General features: G+C 48.7%; 1 protein-coding gene across 1 annotated transcript; it reads left to right on the plus strand.

The window, feature by feature from the left end:
• The first annotated feature begins 1,490 nt into the window (after nt 1–1,490).
• On the plus strand, nt 1,491–3,056 carry LOC148474373 (zinc finger MYM-type protein 1-like). Its single transcript, XM_088458724.1, has one exon. The coding sequence runs from the start codon at nt 1,491–1,493 to the stop codon at nt 3,054–3,056; it is 1,566 nt and encodes a 521-aa protein (XP_088314850.1).
• The last annotated feature ends 20,618 nt before the right edge of the window (nt 3,057–23,674 follow it).

Below are 23,674 nucleotides of genomic sequence, written 5' to 3' on the forward strand. Positions count from 1 at the left end.
CCATGTCAGACCATCTTTAGGGTGGTACCAGGATGATTTCCCGAAAATTCCCAGGACTTTTCCGATACTTACCTTTCCGCCGGGTCCCATTTTCGCTGGATCCTAAATGAATACTGGGATAAGCGGGCACGCGCCCAATACTTTATCCCAGTAAAAACCTCAGATGATGGCGAAAAGTCTGACCCCTGACTTTTCGCCATCAAACTGAATATGGCCATTAGTGTTATTTACACTATCTTCAGTATTTTAATGCTATGTGCTCTGGGTGAGTGACCGGGACTCCTGTGCATGCACGGTCTGCTGACAACGCAGGTGCGGCTGGGCTAAATCTTGATGGTGTTTTCGAGGAATATGCCACAAATATTTAATGCTAAATAGTCCCCTAAAGTTGGTAGAGTAAAAAGAGCACATTATTTTCCTTTTCTTTACAACACTAAACTGTAGATTGAATCCAGCTGTTCTGCCAGGGAAATGAAGCGTACTTCTATGAGTGGAGCACAAAAGAGGAAACGAGCTGAAGAGGAGAAGCAGAAAATTAGCAAACTTCCAAAGTTGACATCTTGGATAATCCCAGGTGCAACATCAGCTACTAGTACTGCTCCTCTAAGTACAGCATTACCATCTACATCCATCCCTGCATCCAGTCATCCAGTTCAAGACATACCATTGCCTGCTCCTGCTGCTGGGGACATTTCACAAGAAGCAATAGCTACTAGTACTGCTTCTGTAATTAGAGCATCGCCATCTACATCTACTCTTGCATCCAGTCATCCAGTTCCAGACATACCATTACCTGCTCCTGGTGACATTCCACAAGAAGAAATACACCAATCTATAACGGCAGAGAAGTGTACAGAGAGTGTGATTCATGTCACAGATCCCGGACTATGGGATATTAAGAATACTAGTACAGTGGATTACTGGATTCATAGTGGGCCAACATCATGTCAGAATCATGATTGCAACCTTAAAAATTCACGCAGAGAGTACAAAGGAGCCGGAGGAGAGATAACTCAGATAAGGTATCTATCAAAGAATGTATTCAAACATGAACTGCGGAATGGCGAATATGTAAAATGCAAATGGCTACTCTATTCACTATCACAAGGTTGTTTGTACTGCTTTGCCTGACGCCTATTGTCCAATAAAGAATCTCCATTTTCTACATCAGGATTTAAAGATTGGAAACACAGCAATCTTATTGTAGATCATGAAAATGGAGAAGAACATCGCAAGTGCATGATCGCATATTAAATTCGCCATAAAGAAACTGGATGCATAGATTCTTTGTTAATCAAACAATATCGAGTACTGGTATAAAGTGTTGACACGTGTGGATTCTGTCATTCGCTTTCTTGCCTCAAGAGGCTTGGCATTTCGTGGAGAGAATCAAACTATTGGGTCATCAAACAATGGAAACTATTTAGGTATTCTAGAGCTGTTGAGTGAATTTGACCCTTTTCTGGAACAACATCTCAAAGTGTGTGGAAATGCTGGAAAGGGGAACCCATCGTATCTATCTGCAAACATTTGTGAGGAATTTAATGGGACAACATGTTCTTTCTGCCATTCTGGAAGAAATAAAAGAATCAAAGTATTATTCAATAAGTGTGGATTCCACTCCAGACATCTCACACATTGATCAACTGACATTTACAATCCGGTACATTAGAGGGTGTGAGCCATTAGAGCGTTTCCTCAAGTTCATCCCCATTTTTTCTCATGGAGCAAAGAATCTAGCAGACACTGTTGTAGATTTCCTGAATGAAAACAAAATTCCGCTGTCAAACTGCCGTGGTCAGTTATACGACAATGCCTCAAATATGTCTGGCCGCTATACTGGATTGCAAGCACGGATTCGGCAACTGAATGAGTTGGCCATCTATGTCCCCTGTGCTGGGCACAGCCTGAACTTGGTGGGAGTAAAAGCGGCAGAGTGTTCTCTACAGGTCGTCTCCTTCTTTGACTTTGTTCAGCATTTGTATTCTTTTTTCTCAGCTTCTACACATCGATGGAATGTTCTGTCCTCATCTTTAGGAAAAGATGTTGTGGTCAAGCGTCTGTCTGATATGAGATGGTCATCACATTTTGATGCTGTTAATGCTCTGCAAGAAGGTTTTGAAAAAATTAAAGATGCACTGGATTCTTTATCAGCTGACACTAACCAAGAAGTGAACACAAGGCGAGAGGCAGAAGAATTAAGTGAGAGAATGGAGAACATGGAAACAATCTTTCTGACAATTTTGTGGAACGACATTCTTAAAAGGTTTAACAAAACAAGTAAGTTCCTGCAGTCTAAAGATGTGAATATACTTGTTGCCATGAATCTTCTTGAGTCTCTGAAAAGTTATCTTCAGGAAATTAGAGATACATTCAGTGAATATGAACTGAAGGCCAGAAGTAGATGTCCAGATTTGGATTATAGTGATGTGAAGAAGCGGCAACGAAAGCGTAGTGTACGTCTTACTAGATATGATGGATCGGGAGAAGAGATAATTATAAACAAAAGTGAAAAATTCAAGGTAGAAACATTCCTCCCTGTTCTGGACTCTTTGAACTCTGAGCTCACAAAACGTGCAGAAGCTTATTCATGGATTGGAAATCTGTTTTCCTTCTTCGGTCAATTGAAAACAATTGGTTCTGATGAGCTAGACAAAAAGTGTGAGCATCTGGCTAATGTGTATGATAAAGACCTTGATTATGCTGCCTTTCTAAATGAATGCAAGCATCTCAAGCACTACATGGACCTTGATGAAAAATGTGAAACTCTCCCTGCATTGTACAGCAAACTAATTTTGGACAACTTGAAATCGGTGTTTCCCAATGTTGAAATCGCACTCAGAGTGTTCATGTGCACAATGGTGACCAACTGTACAGGAGAACGCTCATTTTCAAGATTGAAACTTATAAAGAATCAGCTTCGCAGTGCAATGGGGCAGCAGCGGTTGAACTGGCTTTCACTCATGTGCATGGAAAATGACATCCTGAAAACAATTGACTTCAAGCCAATTATAAAAAAATTCTCAAAAAAGAAATGTCGCAAACATTTGTGTTGATTAATATTAAATAATTATTTCATACTTTTCGGTTTGCCAATTATTTAACATTTTTATTTGATTTTGTTGAAAGTACTACTAAATCTAAAGGATTAATTTTATTGACCATTTACATTTTTTTCCCGTGAATGGGTGGGTAGGGGCCCCCACTGCATTGCTTTGCCCAGGGCCCACAATGCTGTTAAGACAGCTCTGCATAGATGCCATCGCACATGTGCATTAGTCAGTAACCTGTAGCTGGAAGTGTTAGGCTGCAGGAAACACAGCAGAGGATGTGGGGGAGTGCACTATACACATGCGTAGACGCCCATCGCACATGTGCATTAGTCAGTAACCTGTAGCAGGAAGTGTTAGGCTGCAGGTAACACAGCACAGGATGTCGGGGAGGGCACTATACCCATACGTAGACGCCCATCGCACATGTGCATTAGTCAGTAACCTGTAGCAGGAAATGTTAGGCTGCAGGTAACACAGCAGAGGATGTCGGGGAGGGCACTATACACATGCATAGATGGCCATCGCACATGTGCATTAGTCAGTAACCTGTAGAAGGAAGTGTTAGGCTTCAGGTAACACAGCAGAGGATGTCGGGGAGGGCACTATACACATACAAAGATGGCCATCGCACATGTGCATTAGTCAGTAACCTGTAGCAGGAAGTGTTAGGCTGCAGGTAACACAGCAGAGGATGTCGGGGAGGGCACTATACACATGCATAGACGGCCATCGCACATGTGCATTAGTCAGTAACCTGTAGCAGGAAGTGTTAGGCTGCAGGTATCACAGCAGAGGATGTCTGGGAGGGCGCTATACACATACTTAGATGCCATCGCACATGTGCATTAGTCAGTAACCTGTAGCAGGAAGTGTTAGGCTGCAGGTAACACAGCAGAGGATGTCGGGGAGGGCACTATACACATGCATAGACGCCCATCGCACATGTGCATTAGTCAGTAACCTGTAGCAGGAAGTGTTAGGCTGCAGGTAACACAGCAGAGGCTGTCGGGGAGGGCACTATACACATGCATAAACTGCTATCGCACATGTGCATTAGTCAGTAACCTGTAGCAGGAAGTGTTAGGCTGCAGGTAACACAGCAGAGGATGTCGGTGAGGGCACTATACACAAGCATAGACGGCCATCGCTCATGTGCATTAGTCAGTAACCTGTAGCAGGAAGTGTTAGGCTGCAGGTAACACAGCAGAGGATGTCGGGGAGGGCACTATACACATGCATAGGTGGCCATCACACATGTGCATTAGTCAGTAACCTGTAGCAGGAAATGTTAGGCTGCAGGTAACACAGCAGAGGATGTCGGGGAGGGCACTATACACATGCATAGACGGCCATCGCAAATGTGCATTAGTCAGTAACCTGTAGAAGGAAGTGTTAGGCTTCAGGTAACACAGCAGAGGATGTCGGGGAGGGCACTATACACATACAAAGATGGCCATCGCACATGTGCATTAGTCAGTAACCTGTAGCAGGAAGTGTTAGGCTGCAGGTAACACAGCAGAGGATGTCGGGGAGGGCACTATACACATGCATAGACGGCCATCGCACATGTGCATTAGTCAGTAACCTGTAGCAGGAAGTGTTAGACTGCAGGTAGCACAGCAGAGGATGTCTGGGAGGGCGCTATACACATACTTAGATGCCATCGCACATGTGCATTAGTCAGTAACCTGTAGCAGGAAGTGTTAGGCTGCAGGTAACACAGCAGAGGATGTCGGGGAGGGCACTATACACATGCATAGACGCCCATCGCACATGTGCATTAGTCAGTAACCTGTAGCAGGAAGTGTTAGGCTGCAGGTAACACAGCAGAGGATGTCGGGGAGGGCACTATACACATGCATAAACTGCTATCGCACATGTGCATTAGTCAGTAACCTGTAGCAGGAAGTGTTAGGCTGCAGGTAACACAGCAGAGGATGTCGGTGAGGGCACTATACACAAGCATAGACGGCCATCGCTCATGTGCATTAGTCATTAACCTGTAGCAGGAAGTGTTAGGCTGCAGGTAACACAGCAGAGGACGTCGGGGAGGGCACTATACACATGCGTAGATGGCCATCACACATGTGCATGAGTCAGTAACCTGTAGCAGGAAGTGTTAGGCTGCAGGTAACACAGCAGAGGATGTCGGGGAGGACACTATACACATGCATAGACGGCCATCACACATGTACTTTAGTCAGTAACCTGTAGCAGGAAGTGTTAGGCTGCAGGTAACACAGCAGAGTATGTCAGGGAGGGCACTATACACATGCAGAGAGGGCCATCACACATGTGCATTAGTCAGTAACCTGTAGCAGGAAGTGTTAGGCTGCAGGTAACACAGCAGAGGCTGTCGGGGAGGGCACTATACACATGCATAGACTGCTATCGCACATGTGCATTAGTCAGTAACCTGTAGCAGGAAGTGTTAGGCTGCAGGTAACACAGCAGAGGATGTCGGGGAGGGCACTATACACATGCATAGACGCCCATCGCACATGTGCATTAGTCAGTAACCTGTAGCAGGAAGTGTTAGGCTGCAGGTAACACAGCAGAGGATGTCGGGGAGGGCACTATACACATGCATAAACTGCTATCGCACATGTGCATTAGTCAGTAACCTGTAGCAGGAAGTGTTAGGCTGCAGGTAACACAGCAGAGGATGTCGGTGAGGGCACTATACACAAGCATAGACGGCCATCGCTCATGTGCATTAGTCATTAACCTGTAGCAGGAAGTGTTAGGCTGCAGGTAACACAGCAGAGGACGTCGGGGAGGGCCCTATACACATGCGTAGATGGCCATCACACATGTGCATGAGTCAGTACCCTGTAGCAGGAAGTGTTAGGCTGCAGGTAACACAGCAGAGGATGTCGGGGAGGACACTATACACATGCATAGACGGCCATCACACATGTACTTTAGTCAGTAACCTGTAGCAGGAAGTGTTAGGCTGCAGGTAACACAGCAGAGTATGTCAGGGAGGGCACTATACACATGCAGAGAGGGCCATCACACATGTGCATTAGTCAATAACCTGTAGCAGGAAGTGTTAGGCTGCAGGTAACACAGCAGAGGCTGTCGGGGAGGGCACTATACACATGCATAGACTGCTATCGCACATGTGCATTAGTCAGTAACCTGTAGCAGGAAGTGTTAGGCTGCAGGTAACACAGCAGAGGATGTCGGTGAGGGCACTATACACAAGCATAGACGGCCATCGCTCATGTGCATTAGTCAGTAACCTGTAGCAGGAAGTGTTAGGCTGCAGGTAACACAGCAGAGGATGTCGGGGAGGGCACTATACACATGCATAGGTGGCCATCACACATGTGCATTAGTCAGTAACCTGTAGCAGGAAATGTTAGGCTGCAGGTAACACAGCAGAGGATGTCGGGGAGGGCACTATACACATGCATAGACGGCCATCGCACATGTGCATTAGTCAGTAACCTGTAGAAGGAAGTGTTAGGCTTCAGGTAACACAGCAGAGGATGTCGGGGAGGGCACTATACACATACATAGATGGCCATCGCACATGTGCATTAGTCAGTAACCTGTAGCAGGAAGTGTTAGGCTGCAGGTAACACAGCAGAGGATGTCGGGGAGGGCACTATACACATGCATAGACGGCCATCGCACATGTGCATTAGTCAGTAACCTGTAGCAGGAAGTGTTAGGCTGCAGATAGCACAGCAGAGGATGTCTGGGAGGGCGCTATACACATACTTAGATGCCATCGCACATGTGCATTAGTCAGTAACCTGTAGCAGGAAGTGTTAGGCTGCAGGTAACACAGCAGAGGATGTCGGGGAGGGCACTATACACATGCATAGACGCCCATCGCACATGTGCATTAGTCAGTAACCTGTAGCAGGAAGTGTTAGGCTGCAGGTAACACAGCAGAGGATGTCGGGGAGGGCACTATACACATGCATAAACTGCTATCGCACATGTGCATTAGTCAGTAACCTGTAGCAGGAAGTGTTAGGCTGCAGGTAACACAGCAGAGGATGTCGGTGAGGGCACTATACACAAGCATAGACGGCCATCGCTCATGTGCATTAGTCATTAACCTGTAGCAGGAAGTGTTAGGCTGCAGGTAACACAGCAGAGGACGTCGGGGAGGGCACTATACACATGCGTAGATGGCCATCACACATGTGCATGAGTCAGTAACCTGTAGCAGGAAGTGTTAGGCTGCAGGTAACACAGCAGAGGATGTCGGGGAGGACACTATACACATGCATAGACGGCCATCACACATGTACTTTAGTCAGTAACCTGTAGCAGGAAGTGTTAGGCTGCAGGTAACACAGCAGAGTATGTCAGGGAGGGCACTATACACATGCAGAGAGGGCCATCACACATGTGCATTAGTCAGTAACCTGTAGCAGGAAGTGTTAGGCTGCAGGTAACACAGCAGAGGCTGTCGGGGAGGGCACTATACACATGCATAGACTGCTATCGCACATGTGCATTAGTCAGTAACCTGTAGCAGGAAGTGTTAGGCTGCAGGTAACACAGCAGAGGATGTCGGTGAGGGCACTATACACAAGCATAGACGGCCATCGCTCATGTGCATTAGTCAGTAACCTGTAGCAGGAAGTGTTAGGCTGCAGGTAACACAGCAGAGGATGTCGGGGAGGGCACTATACACATGCATAGGTGGCCATCACACATGTGCATTAGTCAGTAACCTGTAGCAGGAAATGTTAGGCTGCAGGTAACACAGCAGAGGATGTCGGGGAGGGCACTATACACATGCATAGACGGCCATCGCACATGTGCATTAGTCAGTAACCTGTAGAAGGAAGTGTTAGGCTTCAGGTAACACAGCAGAGGATGTCGGGGAGGGCACTATACACATACATAGATGGCCATCGCACATGTGCATTAGTCAGTAACCTGTAGCAGGAAGTGTTAGGCTGCAGGTAACACAGCAGAGGATGTCGGTGAGGGCACTATACACATGCATAGATGGCCATCACACATGTGCATTAGTCAGTAACCTGTAGCAGGAAGTGTTAGGCTGCAGGTAACAAAGCAGAGGATGTCGGGGAGGGCACTATACACATGCGTAGACAACCATCACACATGTGCATTAGTCAGTAACCTGTAGCAGGAAGTGTTAGGCTGCAGGTAACACAGCAGAGGATGTCGGGGAGGGCACTATACACATGCGTAGATGACCATCACACATGTGCATTAGTCAGTAACCTGTAGATGGAAGTGTTAGTCTGCAGGTAACACAGCAGAGGATGTCGGGGAGGGCACTATACACATGCGTAGATGGCCATCACACATGTGCATTAGTCAGTAACCTGTAGCAGGACGTGTTAGGCTGCAGGTAACACAGCAGAGGATGTCGGGGATGGCACTATACACATGCATAGATGGCCATCACACATGTGCATTAGTCAGTAACCTATAGCAGGAAGTGTTAGGCTGCAGGTAACACAGCAGAGGATGTCGGGGAGGACACTATACACATGCATAGACGGCCATCACACATGTGCATTAGTCAGTAACCTGTAGCAGGAAGTGTTAGGCTGCAGGTAACACAGCAGAGTATGTCAGGGAGGGCACTATACACATGCATAGAGGGCCATCACAAATGTGCATTAGTCAGTAACCTGTAGCAGGAAGTGTTAGGCTGCAGGTAACATAGCAGAGGATGTCGGGGAGGGCACTATACACATGTGTAGATGGCCATCACACATGTGCATTAGTCAGTAACCTATAGCAGGAAGTGTTAGGCTGCTGGTAACACAGCAGAGGATGTCGGGGAGGACACTATACACATGCATAGACGAGCATCACACATGTACTTTAGTCAGTAACCTGTAGCAGGAAGTGTTAGGCTGCAGGTAACACAGCAGAGTATGTCAGGGAGGGCACTATACACATGTATAGACGGCCATCGCACATGTGCATTAGTCAGTAACCTGTAGCAAGAAGTGTTAGGCTGCAGGTAACACAGCAGAGGATGTCGGGGAGGGCACTATACACATGCATAGATGGCCATCGCACATGTGCATTAGTCAGTAACCTGTAGAAGGAAGTGTTAGGCTTCAGGTAACACAGCAGAGGATGTCGGGGAGGGCACTATACACATACATAGATGGCCATTGCACATGTGCATTAGTCAGTAACCTGTAGCAGGAAGTGTTAGGCTGCAGGTAACACAGCAGAGGATGTCGGGGAGGGCACTATACACATGCATAGACGGCCATCGCACATGTGCATTAGTCAGTAACCTGTAGCAGGAAGTGTTAGGCTGCAGGTAGCACAGCAGAGGATGTCTGGGAGGGCGCTATACACATACTTAGATGCCATCGCACATGTGCATTAGTCAGTAACCTGTAGCAGGAAGTGTTAGGCTGCAGGTAACACAGCAGAGGATGTCGGGGAGGGCACTATACACATGCATAGACGCCCATCGCACATGTGCATTAGTCAGTAACCTGTAGCAGGAAGTGTTAGGCTGCAGGTAACACAGCAGAGGATGTCGGGGAGGGCACTATACACATGCATAAACTGCTATCGCACATGTGCATTAGTCAGTAACCTGTAGCAGGAAGTGTTAGGCTGCAGGTAACACAGCAGAGGATGTCGGTGAGGGCACTATACACAAGCATAGACGGCCATCGCTCATGTGCATTAGTCATTAACCTGTAGCAGGAAGTGTTAGGCTGCAGGTAACACAGCAGAGGACGTCGGGGAGGGCACTATACACATGCGTAGATGGCCATCACACATGTGCATGAGTCAGTAACCTGTAGCAGGAAGTGTTAGGCTGCAGGTAACACAGCAGAGGATGTCGGGGAGGACACTATACACATGCATAGACGGCCATCACACATGTACTTTAGTCAGTAACCTGTAGCAGGAAGTGTTAGGCTGCAGGTAACACAGCAGAGTATGTCAGGGAGGGCACTATACACATGCAGAGAGGGCCATCACACATGTGCATTAGTCAGTAACCTGTAGCAGGAAGTGTTAGGCTGCAGGTAACACAGCAGAGGCTGTCGGGGAGGGCACTATACACATGCATAGACTGCTATCGCACATGTGCATTAGTCAGTAACCTGTAGCAGGAAGTGTTAGGCTGCAGGTAACACAGCAGAGGATGTCGGTGAGGGCACTATACACAAGCATAGACGGCCATCGCTCATGTGCATTAGTCAGTAACCTGTAGCAGGAAGTGTTAGGCTGCAGGTAACACAGCAGAGGATGTCGGGGAGGGCACTATACACATGCATAGGTGGCCATCACACATGTGCATTAGTCAGTAACCTGTAGCAGGAAATGTTAGGCTGCAGGTAACACAGCAGAGGATGTCGGGGAGGGCACTATACACATGCATAGACGGCCATCGCACATGTGCATTAGTCAGTAACCTGTAGAAGGAAGTGTTAGGCTTCAGGTAACACAGCAGAGGATGTCGGGGAGGGCACTATACACATACATAGATGGCCATCGCACATGTGCATTAGTCAGTAACCTGTAGCAGGAAGTGTTAGGCTGCAGGTAACACAGCAGAGGATGTCGGGGAGGGCACTATACACATGCATAGACGGCCATCGCACATGTGCATTAGTCAGTAACCTGTAGAAGGAAGTGTTAGGCTTCAGGTAACACAGCAGAGGATGTCGGGGAGGGCACTATACACATACATAGATGGCCATCGCACATGTGCATTAGTCAGTAACCTGTAGCAGGAAGTGTTAGGCTGCAGGTAACACAGCAGAGGATGTCGGGGAGGGCACTATACACATGCATAGACGGCCATCGCACATGTGCATTAGTCAGTAACCTGTAGCAGGAAGTGTTAGGCTGCAGATAGCACAGCAGAGGATGTCTGGGAGGGCGCTATACACATACTTAGATGCCATCGCACATGTGCATTAGTCAGTAACCTGTAGCAGGAAGTGTTAGGCTGCAGGTAACACAGCAGAGGATGTCGGGGAGGGCACTATACACATGCATAGACGCCCATCGCACATGTGCATTAGTCAGTAACCTGTAGCAGGAAGTGTTAGGCTGCAGGTAACACAGCAGAGGATGTCGGGGAGGGCACTATACACATGCATAAACTGCTATCGCACATGTGCATTAGTCAGTAACCTGTAGCAGGAAGTGTTAGGCTGCAGGTAACACAGCAGAGGATGTCGGTGAGGGCACTATACACAAGCATAGACGGCCATCGCTCATGTGCATTAGTCATTAACCTATAGCAGGAAGTGTTAGGCTGCAGGTAACACAGCAGAGGACGTCGGGGAGGGCACTATACACATGCGTAGATGGCCATCACACATGTGCATGAGTCAGTAACCTGTAGCAGGAAGTGTTAGGCTGCAGGTAACACAGCAGAGGATGTCGGGGAGGACACTATACACATGCATAGACGGCCATCACACATGTACTTTAGTCAGTAACCTGTAGCAGGAAGTGTTAGGCTGCAGGTAACACAGCAGAGTATGTCAGGGAGGGCACTATACACATGCAGAGAGGGCCATCACACATGTGCATTAGTCAGTAACCTGTAGCAGGAAGTGTTAGGCTGCAGGTAACACAGCAGAGGCTGTCGGGGAGGGCACTATACACATGCATAGACTGCTATCGCACATGTGCATTAGTCAGTAACCTGTAGCAGGAAGTGTTAGGCTGCAGGTAACACAGCAGAGGATGTCGGTGAGGGCACTATACACAAGCATAGACGGCCATCGCTCATGTGCATTAGTCAGTAACCTGTAGCAGGAAGTGTTAGGCTGCAGGTAACACAGCAGAGGATGTCGGGGAGGGCACTATACACATGCATAGGTGGCCATCACACATGTGCATTAGTCAGTAACCTGTAGCAGGAAATGTTAGGCTGCAGGTAACACAGCAGAGGATGTCGGGGAGGGCACTATACACATGCATAGACAACCATCACACATGTGCATTAGTCAGTAACCTGTAGCAGGAAGTGTTAGGCTGCAGGTAACACAGCAGAGGATGTCGGGGAGGGCACTATACACATGCGTAGATGACCATCACACATGTGCATTAGTCAGTAACCTGTAGATGGAAGTGTTAGTCTGCAGGTAACACAGCAGAGGATGTCAGGGAGGGCACTATACACATGCGTAGATGGCCATCACACATGTGCATTAGTCAGTAACCTGTAGCAGGACGTGTTAGGCTGCAGGTAACACAGCAGAGGATGTCGGGGATGGCACTATACACATGCATAGATGGCCATCACACATGTGCATTAGTCAGTAACCTATAGCAGGAAGTGTTAGGCTGCAGGTAACACAGCAGAGGATGTCGGGGAGGACACTATACACATGCATAGACGGCCATCACACATGTGCATTAGTCAGTAACCTGTAGCAGGAAGTGTTAGGCTGCAGGTAACACAGCAGAGTATGTCAGGGAGGGCACTATACACATGCATAGAGGGCCATCACAAATGTGCATTAGTCAGTAACCTGTAGCAGGAAGTGTTAGGCTGCAGGTAACATAGCAGAGGATGTCGGGGAGGGCACTATACACATGTGTAGATGGCCATCACACATGTGCATTAGTCAGTAACCTATAGCAGGAAGTGTTAGGCTGCTGGTAACACAGCAGAGGATGTCGGGGAGGACACTATACACATGCATAGACGAGCATCACACATGTACTTTAGTCAGTAACCTGTAGCAGGAAGTGTTAGGCTGCAGGTAACACAGCAGAGTATGTCAGGGAGGGCACTATACACATGTATAGACGGCCATCGCACATGTGCATTAGTCAGTAACCTGTAGCAAGAAGTGTTAGGCTGCAGGTAACACAGCAGAGGATGTCGGGGAGGGCACTATACACATGCATAGATGGCCATCGCACATGTGCATTAGTCAGTAACCTGTAGAAGGAAGTGTTAGGCTTCAGGTAACACAGCAGAGGATGTCGGGGAGGGCACTATACACATACATAGATGGCCATTGCACATGTGCATTAGTCAGTAACCTGTAGCAGGAAGTGTTAGGCTGCAGGTAACACAGCAGAGGATGTCGGGGAGGGCACTATACACATGCATAGACGGCCATCGCACATGTGCATTAGTCAGTAACCTGTAGCAGGAAGTGTTAGGCTGCAGGTAGCACAGCAGAGGATGTCTGGGAGGGCGCTATACACATACTTAGATGCCATCGCACATGTGCATTAGTCAGTAACCTGTAGCAGGAAGTGTTAGGCTGCAGGTAACACAGCAGAGGATGTCGGGGAGGGCACTATACACATGCATAGACGCCCATCGCACATGTGCATTAGTCAGTAACCTGTAGCAGGAAGTGTTAGGCTGCAGGTAACACAGCAGAGGATGTCGGGGAGGGCACTATACACATGCATAAACTGCTATCGCACATGTGCATTAGTCAGTAACCTGTAGCAGGAAGTGTTAGGCTGCAGGTAACACAGCAGAGGATGTCGGTGAGGGCACTATACACAAGCATAGACGGCCATCGCTCATGTGCATTAGTCATTAACCTGTAGCAGGAAGTGTTAGGCTGCAGGTAACACAGCAGAGGACGTCGGGGAGGGCACTATACACATGCGTAGATGGCCATCACACATGTGCATGAGTCAGTAACCTGTAGCAGGAAGTGTTAGGCTGCAGGTAACACAGCAGAGGATGTCGGGGAGGACACTATACACATGCATAGACGGCCATCACACATGTACTTTAGTCAGTAACCTGTAGCAGGAAGTGTTAGGCTGCAGGTAACACAGCAGAGTATGTCAGGGAGGGCACTATACACATGCAGAGAGGGCCATCACACATGTGCATTAGTCAGTAACCTGTAGCAGGAAGTGTTAGGCTGCAGGTAACACAGCAGAGGCTGTCGGGGAGGGCACTATACACATGCATAGACTGCTATCGCACATGTGCATTAGTCAGTAACCTGTAGCAGGAAGTGTTAGGCTGCAGGTAACACAGCAGAGGATGTCGGTGAGGGCACTATACACAAGCATAGACGGCCATCGCTCATGTGCATTAGTCAGTAACCTGTAGCAGGAAGTGTTAGGCTGCAGGTAACACAGCAGAGGATGTCGGGGAGGGCACTATACACATGCATAGGTGGCCATCACACATGTGCATTAGTCAGTAACCTGTAGCAGGAAATGTTAGGCTGCAGGTAACACAGCAGAGGATGTCGGGGAGGGCACTATACACATGCATAGACGGCCATCGCACATGTGCATTAGTCAGTAACCTGTAGAAGGAAGTGTTAGGCTTCAGGTAACACAGCAGAGGATGTCGGGGAGGGCACTATACACATACATAGATGGCCATCGCACATGTGCATTAGTCAGTAACCTGTAGCAGGAAGTGTTAGGCTGCAGGTAACACAGCAGAGGATGTCGGTGAGGGCACTATACACATGCATAGATGGCCATCACACATGTGCATTAGTCAGTAACCTGTAGCAGGAAGTGTTAGGCTGCAGGTAACAAAGCAGAGGATGTCGGGGAGGGCACTATACACATGCGTAGACAACCATCACACATGTGCATTAGTCAGTAACCTGTAGCAGGAAGTGTTAGGCTGCAGGTAACACAGCAGAGGATGTCGGGGAGGGCACTATACACATGCGTAGATGACCATCACACATGTGCATTAGTCAGTAACCTGTAGATGGAAGTGTTAGTCTGCAGGTAACACAGCAGAGGATGTCGGGGAGGGCACTATACACATGCGTAGATGGCCATCACACATGTGCATTAGTCAGTAACCTGTAGCAGGACGTGTTAGGCTGCAGGTAACACAGCAGAGGATGTCGGGGATGGCACTATACACATGCATAGATGGCCATCACACATGTGCATTAGTCAGTCACCTATAGCAGGAAGTGTTAGGCTGCAGGTAACACAGCAGAGGATGTCGGGGAGGACACTATACACATGCATAGACGGCCATCACACATGTGCATTAGTCAGTAACCTGTAGCAGGAAGTGTTAGGCTGCAGGTAACACAGCAGAGTATGTCAGGGAGGGCACTATACACATGCATAGAGGGCCATCACAAATGTGCATTAGTCAGTAACCTGTAGCAGGAAGTGTTAGGCTGCAGGTAACATAGCAGAGGATGTCGGGGAGGGCACTATACACATGTGTAGATGGCCATCACACATGTGCATTAGTCAGTAACCTGTAGCAGGAAGTGTTAGGCTGCAGGTAACACAGCAGAGGATGTCGGTGAGGGCACTGTACACATGCATAGACGGCCATCACACATGTGCATTAGTCAGTAACCTGTAGCAGGAAGTGTTAGGCTGCAGGTAGCACAGCAGAGGATGTCTGGGAGGGCGCTATACACATACTTAGATGCCATCGCACATGTGCATTAGTCAGTAACCTGTAGCAGGAAGTGTTAGGCTGCAGGTAACACAGCAGAGGATGTCGGGGAGGGCACTATACACATGCATAGACGCCCATCGCACATGTGCATTAGTCAGTAACCTGTAGCAGGAAGTGTTAGGCTGCAGGTAACACAGCAGAGGATGTCGGGGAGGGCACTATACACATGCATAAACTGCTATCGCACATGTGCATTAGTCAGTAACCTGTAGCAGGAAGTGTTAGGCTGCAGGTAACACAGCAGAGGATGTCGGTGAGGGCACTATACACAAGCATAGACGGCCATCGCTCATGTGCATTAGTCATTAACCTGTAGCAGGAAGTGTTAGGCTGCAGGTAACACAGCAGAGGACGTCGGGGAGGGCACTATACACATGCGTAGATGGCCATCACACATGTGCATGAGTCAGTAACCTGTAGCAGGAAGTGTTAGGCTGCAGGTAACACAGCAGAGGATGTCGGGGAGGACACTATACACATGCATAGACGGCCATCACACATGTACTTTAGTCAGTAACCTGTAGCAGGAAGTGTTAGGCTGCAGGTAACACAGCAGAGTATGTCAGGGAGGGCACTATACACATGCAGAGAGGGCCATCACACATGTGCATTAGTCAGTAACCTGTAGCAGGAAGTGTTAGGCTGCAGGTAACACAGCAGAGGCTGTCGGGGAGGGCACTATACACATGCATAGACTGCTATCGCACATGTGCATTAGTCAGTAACCTGTAGCAGGAAGTGTTAGGCTGCAGGTAACACAGCAGAGGATGTCGGTGAGGGCACTATACACAAGCATAGACGGCCATCGCTCATGTGCATTAGTCAGTAACCTGTAGCAGGAAGTGTTAGGCTGCAGGTAACACAGCAGAGGATGTCGGGGAGGGCACTATACACATGCATAGGTGGCCATCACACATGTGCATTAGTCAGTAACCTGTAGCAGGAAATGTTAGGCTGCAGGTAACACAGCAGAGGATGTCGGGGAGGGCACTATACACATGCATAGACGGCCATCGCACATGTGCATTAGTCAGTAACCTGTAGAAGGAAGTGTTAGGCTTCAGGTAACACAGCAGAGGATGTCGGGGAGGGCACTATACACATACATAGATGGCCATCGCACATGTGCATTAGTCAGTAACCTGTAGCAGGAAGTGTTAGGCTGCAGGTAACACAGCAGAGGATGTCGGTGAGGGCACTATACACATGCATAGATGGCCATCACACATGTGCATTAGTCAGTAACCTGTAGCAGGAAGTGTTAGGCTGCAGGTAACAAAGCAGAGGATGTCGGGGAGGGCACTATACACATGCGTAGACAACCATCACACATGTGCATTAGTCAGTATCCTGTAGCAGGAAGTGTTAGGCTGCAGGTAACACAGCAGAGGATGTCGGGGAGGGCACTATACACATGCGTAGATGACCATCACACATGTGCATTAGTCAGTAACCTGTAGATGGAAGTGTTAGTCTGCAGGTAACACAGCAGAGGATGTCGGGGAGGGCACTATACACATGCGTAGATGGCCATCACACATGTGCATTAGTCAGTAACCTGTAGCAGGACGTGTTAGGCTGCAGGTAACACAGCAGAGGATGTCGGGGATGGCACTATACACATGCATAGATGGCCATCACACATGTGCATTAGTCAGTAACCTATAGCAGGAAGTGTTAGGCTGCAGGTAACACAGCAGAGGATGTCGGGGAGGACACTATACACATGCATAGACGGCCATCACACATGTGCATTAGTCAGTAACCTGTAGCAGGAAGTGTTAGGCTGCAGGTAACACAGCAGAGTATGTCAGGGAGGGCACTATACACATGCATAGAGGGCCATCACAAATGTGCATTAGTCAGTAACCTGTAGCAGGAAGTGTTAGGCTGCAGGTAACATAGCAGAGGATGTCGGGGAGGGCACTATACACATGTGTAGATGGCCATCACACATGTGCATTAGTCAGTAACCTATAGCAGGAAGTGTTAGGCTGCTGGTAACACAGCAGAGGATGTCGGGGAGGACACTATACACATGCATAGATGAGCATCACACATGTACTTTAGTCAGTAACCTGTAGCAGGAAGTGTTAGGCTGCAGGTAACACAGCAGAGTATGTCAGGGAGGGCACTATACACATGTATAGACGGCCATCGCACATGTGCATTAGTCAGTAACCTGTAGCAAGAAGTGTTAGGCTGCAGGTAACACAGCAGAGGATGTCGGGGAGGGCACTATACACATGCATAGATGGCCATCGCACATGTGCATTAGTCAGTAACCTGTAGAAGGAAGTGTTAGGCTTCAGGTAACACAGCAGAGGATGTCGGGGAGGGCACTATACACATACATAGATGGCCATTGCACATGTGCATTAGTCAGTAACCTGTAGCAGGAAGTGTTAGGCTGCAGGTAACACAGCAGAGGATGTCGGGGAGGGCACTATACACATGCATAGACGGCCATCGCACATGTGCATTAGTCAGTAACCTGTAGCAGGAAGTGTTAGGCTGCAGGTAGCACAGCAGAGGATGTCTGGGAGGGCGCTATACACATACTTAGATGCCATCGCACATGTGCATTAGTCAGTAACCTGTAGCAGGAAGTGTTAGGCTGCAGGTAACACAGCAGAGGATGTCGGGGAGGGCACTATACACATGCATAGACGCCCATCGCACATGTGCATTAGTCAGTAACCTGTAGCAGGAAGTGTTAGGCTGCAGGTAACACAGCAGAGGATGTCGGGGAGGGCACTATACACATGCATAAACTGCTATCGCACATGTGCATTAGTCAGTAACCTGTAGCAGGAAGTGTTAGGCTGCAGGTAACACAGCAGAGGATGTCGGTGAGGGCACTATACACAAGCATAGACGGCCATCGCTCATGTGCATTAGTCATTAACCTGTAGCAGGAAGTGTTAGGCTGCAGGTAACACAGCAGAGGACGTCGGGGAGGGCACTATACACATGCGTAGATGGCCATCACACATGTGCATGAGTCAGTAACCTGTAGCAGGAAGTGTTAGGCTGCAGGTAACACAGCAGAGGATGTCGGGGAGGACACTATACACATGCATAGACGGCCATCACACATGTACTTTAGTCAGTAACCTGTAGCAGGAAGTGTTAGGCTGCAGGTAACACAGCAGAGTATGTCAGGGAGGGCACTATACACATGCAGAGAGGGCCATCACACATGTGCATTAGTCAGTAACCTGTAGCAGGAAGTGTTAGGCTGCAGGTAACACAGCAGAGGCTGTCGGGGAGGGCACTATACACATGCATAGACTGCTATCGCACATGTGCATTAGTCAGTAACCTGTAGCAGGAAGTGTTAGGCTGCAGGTAACACAGCAGAGGATGTCGGTGAGGGCACTATACACAAGCATAGACGGCCATCGCTCATGTGCATTAGTCAGTAACCTGTAGCAGGAAGTGTTAGGCTGCAGGTAACACAGCAGAGGATGTCGGGGAGGGCACTATACACATGCATAGGTGGCCATCACACATGTGCATTAGTCAGTAACCTGTAGCAGGAAATGTTAGGCTGCAGGTAACACAGCAGAGGATGTCGGGGAGGGCACTATACACATGCATAGACGGCCATCGCACATGTGCATTAGTCAGTAACCTGTAGAAGGAAGTGTTAGGCTTCAGGTAACACAGCAGAGGATGTCGGGGAGGGCACTATACACATACATAGATGGCCATCGCACATGTGCATTAGTCAGTAACCTGTAGCAGGAAGTGTTAGGCTGCAGGTAACACAGCAGAGGATGTCGGGGAGGGCACTATACACATGCATAGACGGCCATCGCACATGTGCATTAGTCAGTAACCTGTAGAAGGAAGTGTTAGGCTTCAGGTAACACAGCAGAGGATGTCGGGGAGGGCACTATACACATACATAGATGGCCATCGCACATGTGCATTAGTCAGTAACCTGTAGCAGGAAGTGTTAGGCTGCAGGTAACACAGCAGAGGATGTCGGGGAGGGCACTATACACATGCATAGACGGCCATCGCACATGTGCATTAGTCAGTAACCTGTAGCAGGAAGTGTTAGGCTGCAGATAGCACAGCAGAGGATGTCTGGGAGGGCGCTATACACATACTTAGATGCCATCGCACATGTGCATTAGTCAGTAACCTGTAGCAGGAAGTGTTAGGCTGCAGGTAACACAGCAGAGGATGTCGGGGAGGGCACTATACACATGCATAGACGCCCATCGCACATGTGCATTAGTCAGTAACCTGTAGCAGGAAGTGTTAGGCTGCAGGTAACACAGCAGAGGATGTCGGGGAGGGCACTATACACATGCATAAACTGCTATCGCACATGTGCATTAGTCAGTAACCTGTAGCAGGAAGTGTTAGGCTGCAGGTAACACAGCAGAGGATGTCGGTGAGGGCACTATACACAAGCATAGACGGCCATCGCTCATGTGCATTAGTCATTAACCTGTAGCAGGAAGTGTTAGGCTGCAGGTAACACAGCAGAGGACGTCGGGGAGGGCACTATACACATGCGTAGATGGCCATCACACATGTGCATGAGTCAGTAACCTGTAGCAGGAAGTGTTAGGCTGCAGGTAACACAGCAGAGGATGTCGGGGAGGACACTATACACATGCATAGACGGCCATCACACATGTACTTTAGTCAGTAACCTGTAGCAGGAAGTGTTAGGCTGCAGGTAACACAGCAGAGTATGTCAGGGAGGGCACTATACACATGCAGAGAGGGCCATCACACATGTGCATTAGTCAGTAACCTGTAGCAGGAAGTGTTAGGCTGCAGGTAACACAGCAGAGGCTGTCGGGGAGGGCACTATACACATGCATAGACTGCTATCGCACATGTGCATTAGTCAGTAACCTGTAGCAGGAAGTGTTAGGCTGCAGGTAACACAGCAGAGGATGTCGGTGAGGGCACTATACACAAGCATAGACGGCCATCGCTCATGTGCATTAGTCAGTAACCTGTAGCAGGAAGTGTTAGGCTGCAGGTAACACAGCAGAGGATGTCGGGGAGGGCACTATACACATGCATAGGTGGCCATCACACATGTGCATTAGTCAGTAACCTGTAGCAGGAAATGTTAGGCTGCAGGTAACACAGCAGAGGATGTCGGGGAGGGCACTATACACATGCATAGACGGCCATCGCACATGTGCATTAGTCAGTAACCTGTAGAAGGAAGTGTTAGGCTTCAGGTAACACAGCAGAGGATGTCGGGGAGGGCACTATACACATACATAGATGGCCATCGCACATGTGCATTAGTCAGTAACCTGTAGCAGGAAGTGTTAGGCTGCAGGTAACACAGCAGAGGATGTCGGTGAGGGCACTATACACATGCATAGATGGCCATCACACATGTGCATTAGTCAGTAACCTGTAGCAGGAAGTGTTAGGCTGCAGGTAACAAAGCAGAGGATGTCGGGGAGGGCACTATACACATGCGTAGACAACCATCACACATGTGCATTAGTCAGTAACCTGTAGCAGGAAGTGTTAGGCTGCAGGTAACACAGCAGAGGATGTCGGGGAGGGCACTATACACATGCGTAGATGACCATCACACATGTGCATTAGTCAGTAACCTGTAGATGGAAGTGTTAGTCTGCAGGTAACACAGCAGAGGATGTCGGGGAGGGCACTATACACATGCGTAGATGGCCATCACACATGTGCATTAGTCAGTAACCTGTAGCAGGACGTGTTAGGCTGCAGGTAACACAGCAGAGGATGTCGGGGATGGCACTATACACATGCATAGATGGCCATCACACATGTGCATTAGTCAGTAACCTATAGCAGGAAGTGTTAGGCTGCAGGTAACACAGCAGAGGATGTCGGGGAGGACACTATACACATGCATAGACGGCCATCACACATGTGCATTAGTCAGTAACCTGTAGCAGGAAGTGTTAGGCTGCAGGTAACACAGCAGAGTATGTCAGGGAGGGCACTATACACATGCATAGAGGGCCATCACAAATGTGCATTAGTCAGTAACCTGTAGCAGGAAGTGTTAGGCTGCAGGTAACATAGCAGAGGATGTCGGGGAGGGCACTATACACATGTGTAGATGGCCATCACACATGTGCATTAGTCAGTAACCTATAGCAGGAAGTGTTAGGCTGCTGGTAACACAGCAGAGGATGTCGGGGAGGACACTATACACATGCATAGACGAGCATCACACATGTACTTTAGTCAGTAACCTGTAGCAGGAAGTGTTAGGCTGCAGGTAACACAGCAGAGTATGTCAGGGAGGGCACTATACACATGTATAGACGGCCATCGCACATGTGCATTAGTCAGTAACCTGTAGCAAGAAGTGTTAGGCTGCAGGTAACACAGCAGAGGATGTCGGGGAGGGCACTATACACATGCATAGATGGCCATCGCACATGTGCATTAGTCAGTAACCTGTAGAAGGAAGTGTTAGGCTTCAGGTAACACAGCAGAGGATGTCGGGGAGGGCACTATACACATACATAGATGGCCATTGCACATGTGCATTAGTCAGTAACCTGTAGCAGGAAGTGTTAGGCTGCAGGTAACACAGCAGAGGATGTCGGGGAGGGCACTATACACATGCATAGACGGCCATCGCACATGTGCATTAGTCAGTAACCTGTAGCAGGAAGTGTTAGGCTGCAGGTAGCACAGCAGAGGATGTCTGGGAGGGCGCTATACACATACTTAGATGCCATCGCACATGTGCATTAGTCAGTAACCTGTAGCAGGAAGTGTTAGGCTGCAGGTAACACAGCAGAGGATGTCGGGGAGGGCACTATACACATGCATAGACGCCCATCGCACATGTGCATTAGTCAGTAACCTGTAGCAGGAAGTGTTAGGCTGCAGGTAACACAGCAGAGGATGTCGGGGAGGGCACTATACACATGCATAAACTGCTATCGCACATGTGCATTAGTCAGTAACCTGTAGCAGGAAGTGTTAGGCTGCAGGTAACACAGCAGAGGATGTCGGTGAGGGCACTATACACAAGCATAGACGGCCATCGCTCATGTGCATTAGTCATTAACCTGTAGCAGGAAGTGTTAGGCTGCAGGTAACACAGCAGAGGACGTCGGGGAGGGCACTATACACATGCGTAGATGGCCATCACACATGTGCATGAGTCAGTAACCTGTAGCAGGAAGTGTTAGGCTGCAGGTAACACAGCAGAGGATGTCGGGGAGGACACTATACACATGCATAGACGGCCATCACACATGTACTTTAGTCAGTAACCTGTAGCAGGAAGTGTTAGGCTGCAGGTAACACAGCAGAGTATGTCAGGGAGGGCACTATACACATGCAGAGAGGGCCATCACACATGTGCATTAGTCAGTAACCTGTAGCAGGAAGTGTTAGGCTGCAGGTAACACAGCAGAGGCTGTCGGGGAGGGCACTATACACATGCATAGACTGCTATCGCACATGTGCATTAGTCAGTAACCTGTAGCAGGAAGTGTTAGGCTGCAGGTAACACAGCAGAGGATGTCGGTGAGGGCACTATACACAAGCATAGACGGCCATCGCTCATGTGCATTAGTCAGTAACCTGTAGCAGGAAGTGTTAGGCTGCAGGTAACACAGCAGAGGATGTCGGGGAGGGCACTATACACATGCATAGGTGGCCATCACACATGTGCATTAGTCAGTAACCTGTAGCAGGAAATGTTAGGCTGCAGGTAACACAGCAGAGGATGTCGGGGAGGGCACTATACACATGCATAGACGGCCATCGCACATGTGCATTAGTCAGTAACCTGTAGAAGGAAGTGTTAGGCTTCAGGTAACACAGCAGAGGATGTCGGGGAGGGCACTATACACATACATAGATGGCCATCGCACATGTGCATTAGTCAGTAACCTGTAGCAGGAAGTGTTAGGCTGCAGGTAACACAGCAGAGGATGTCGGTGAGGGCACTATACACATGCATAGATGGCCATCACACATGTGCATTAGTCAGTAACCTGTAGCAGGAAGTGTTAGGCTGCAGGTAACAAAGCAGAGGATGTCGGGGAGGGCACTATACACATGCGTAGACAACCATCACACATGTGCATTAGTCAGTAACCTGTAGCAGGAAGTGTTAGGCTGCAGGTAACACAGCAGAGGATGTCGGGGAGGGCACTATACACATGCGTAGATGACCATCACACATGTGCATTAGTCAGTAACCTGTAGATGGAAG

This window comes from Taudactylus pleione, unplaced genomic scaffold (assembly GCF_031769625.1).
Source record: "Taudactylus pleione unplaced genomic scaffold, aTauple2 ptg000848l, whole genome shotgun sequence".
In the NCBI taxonomy this organism is placed as follows: domain Eukaryota; kingdom Metazoa; phylum Chordata; class Amphibia; order Anura; family Myobatrachidae; genus Taudactylus; species Taudactylus pleione.

Excerpts from the sequence above, each read along its gene's own strand:
- LOC148474373 (XM_088458724.1), top strand. The coding sequence starts at position 1,491 with ATGCTGGAAAGGGGAACCCATCGTATCTATCTGCAAACATTTGTGAGG.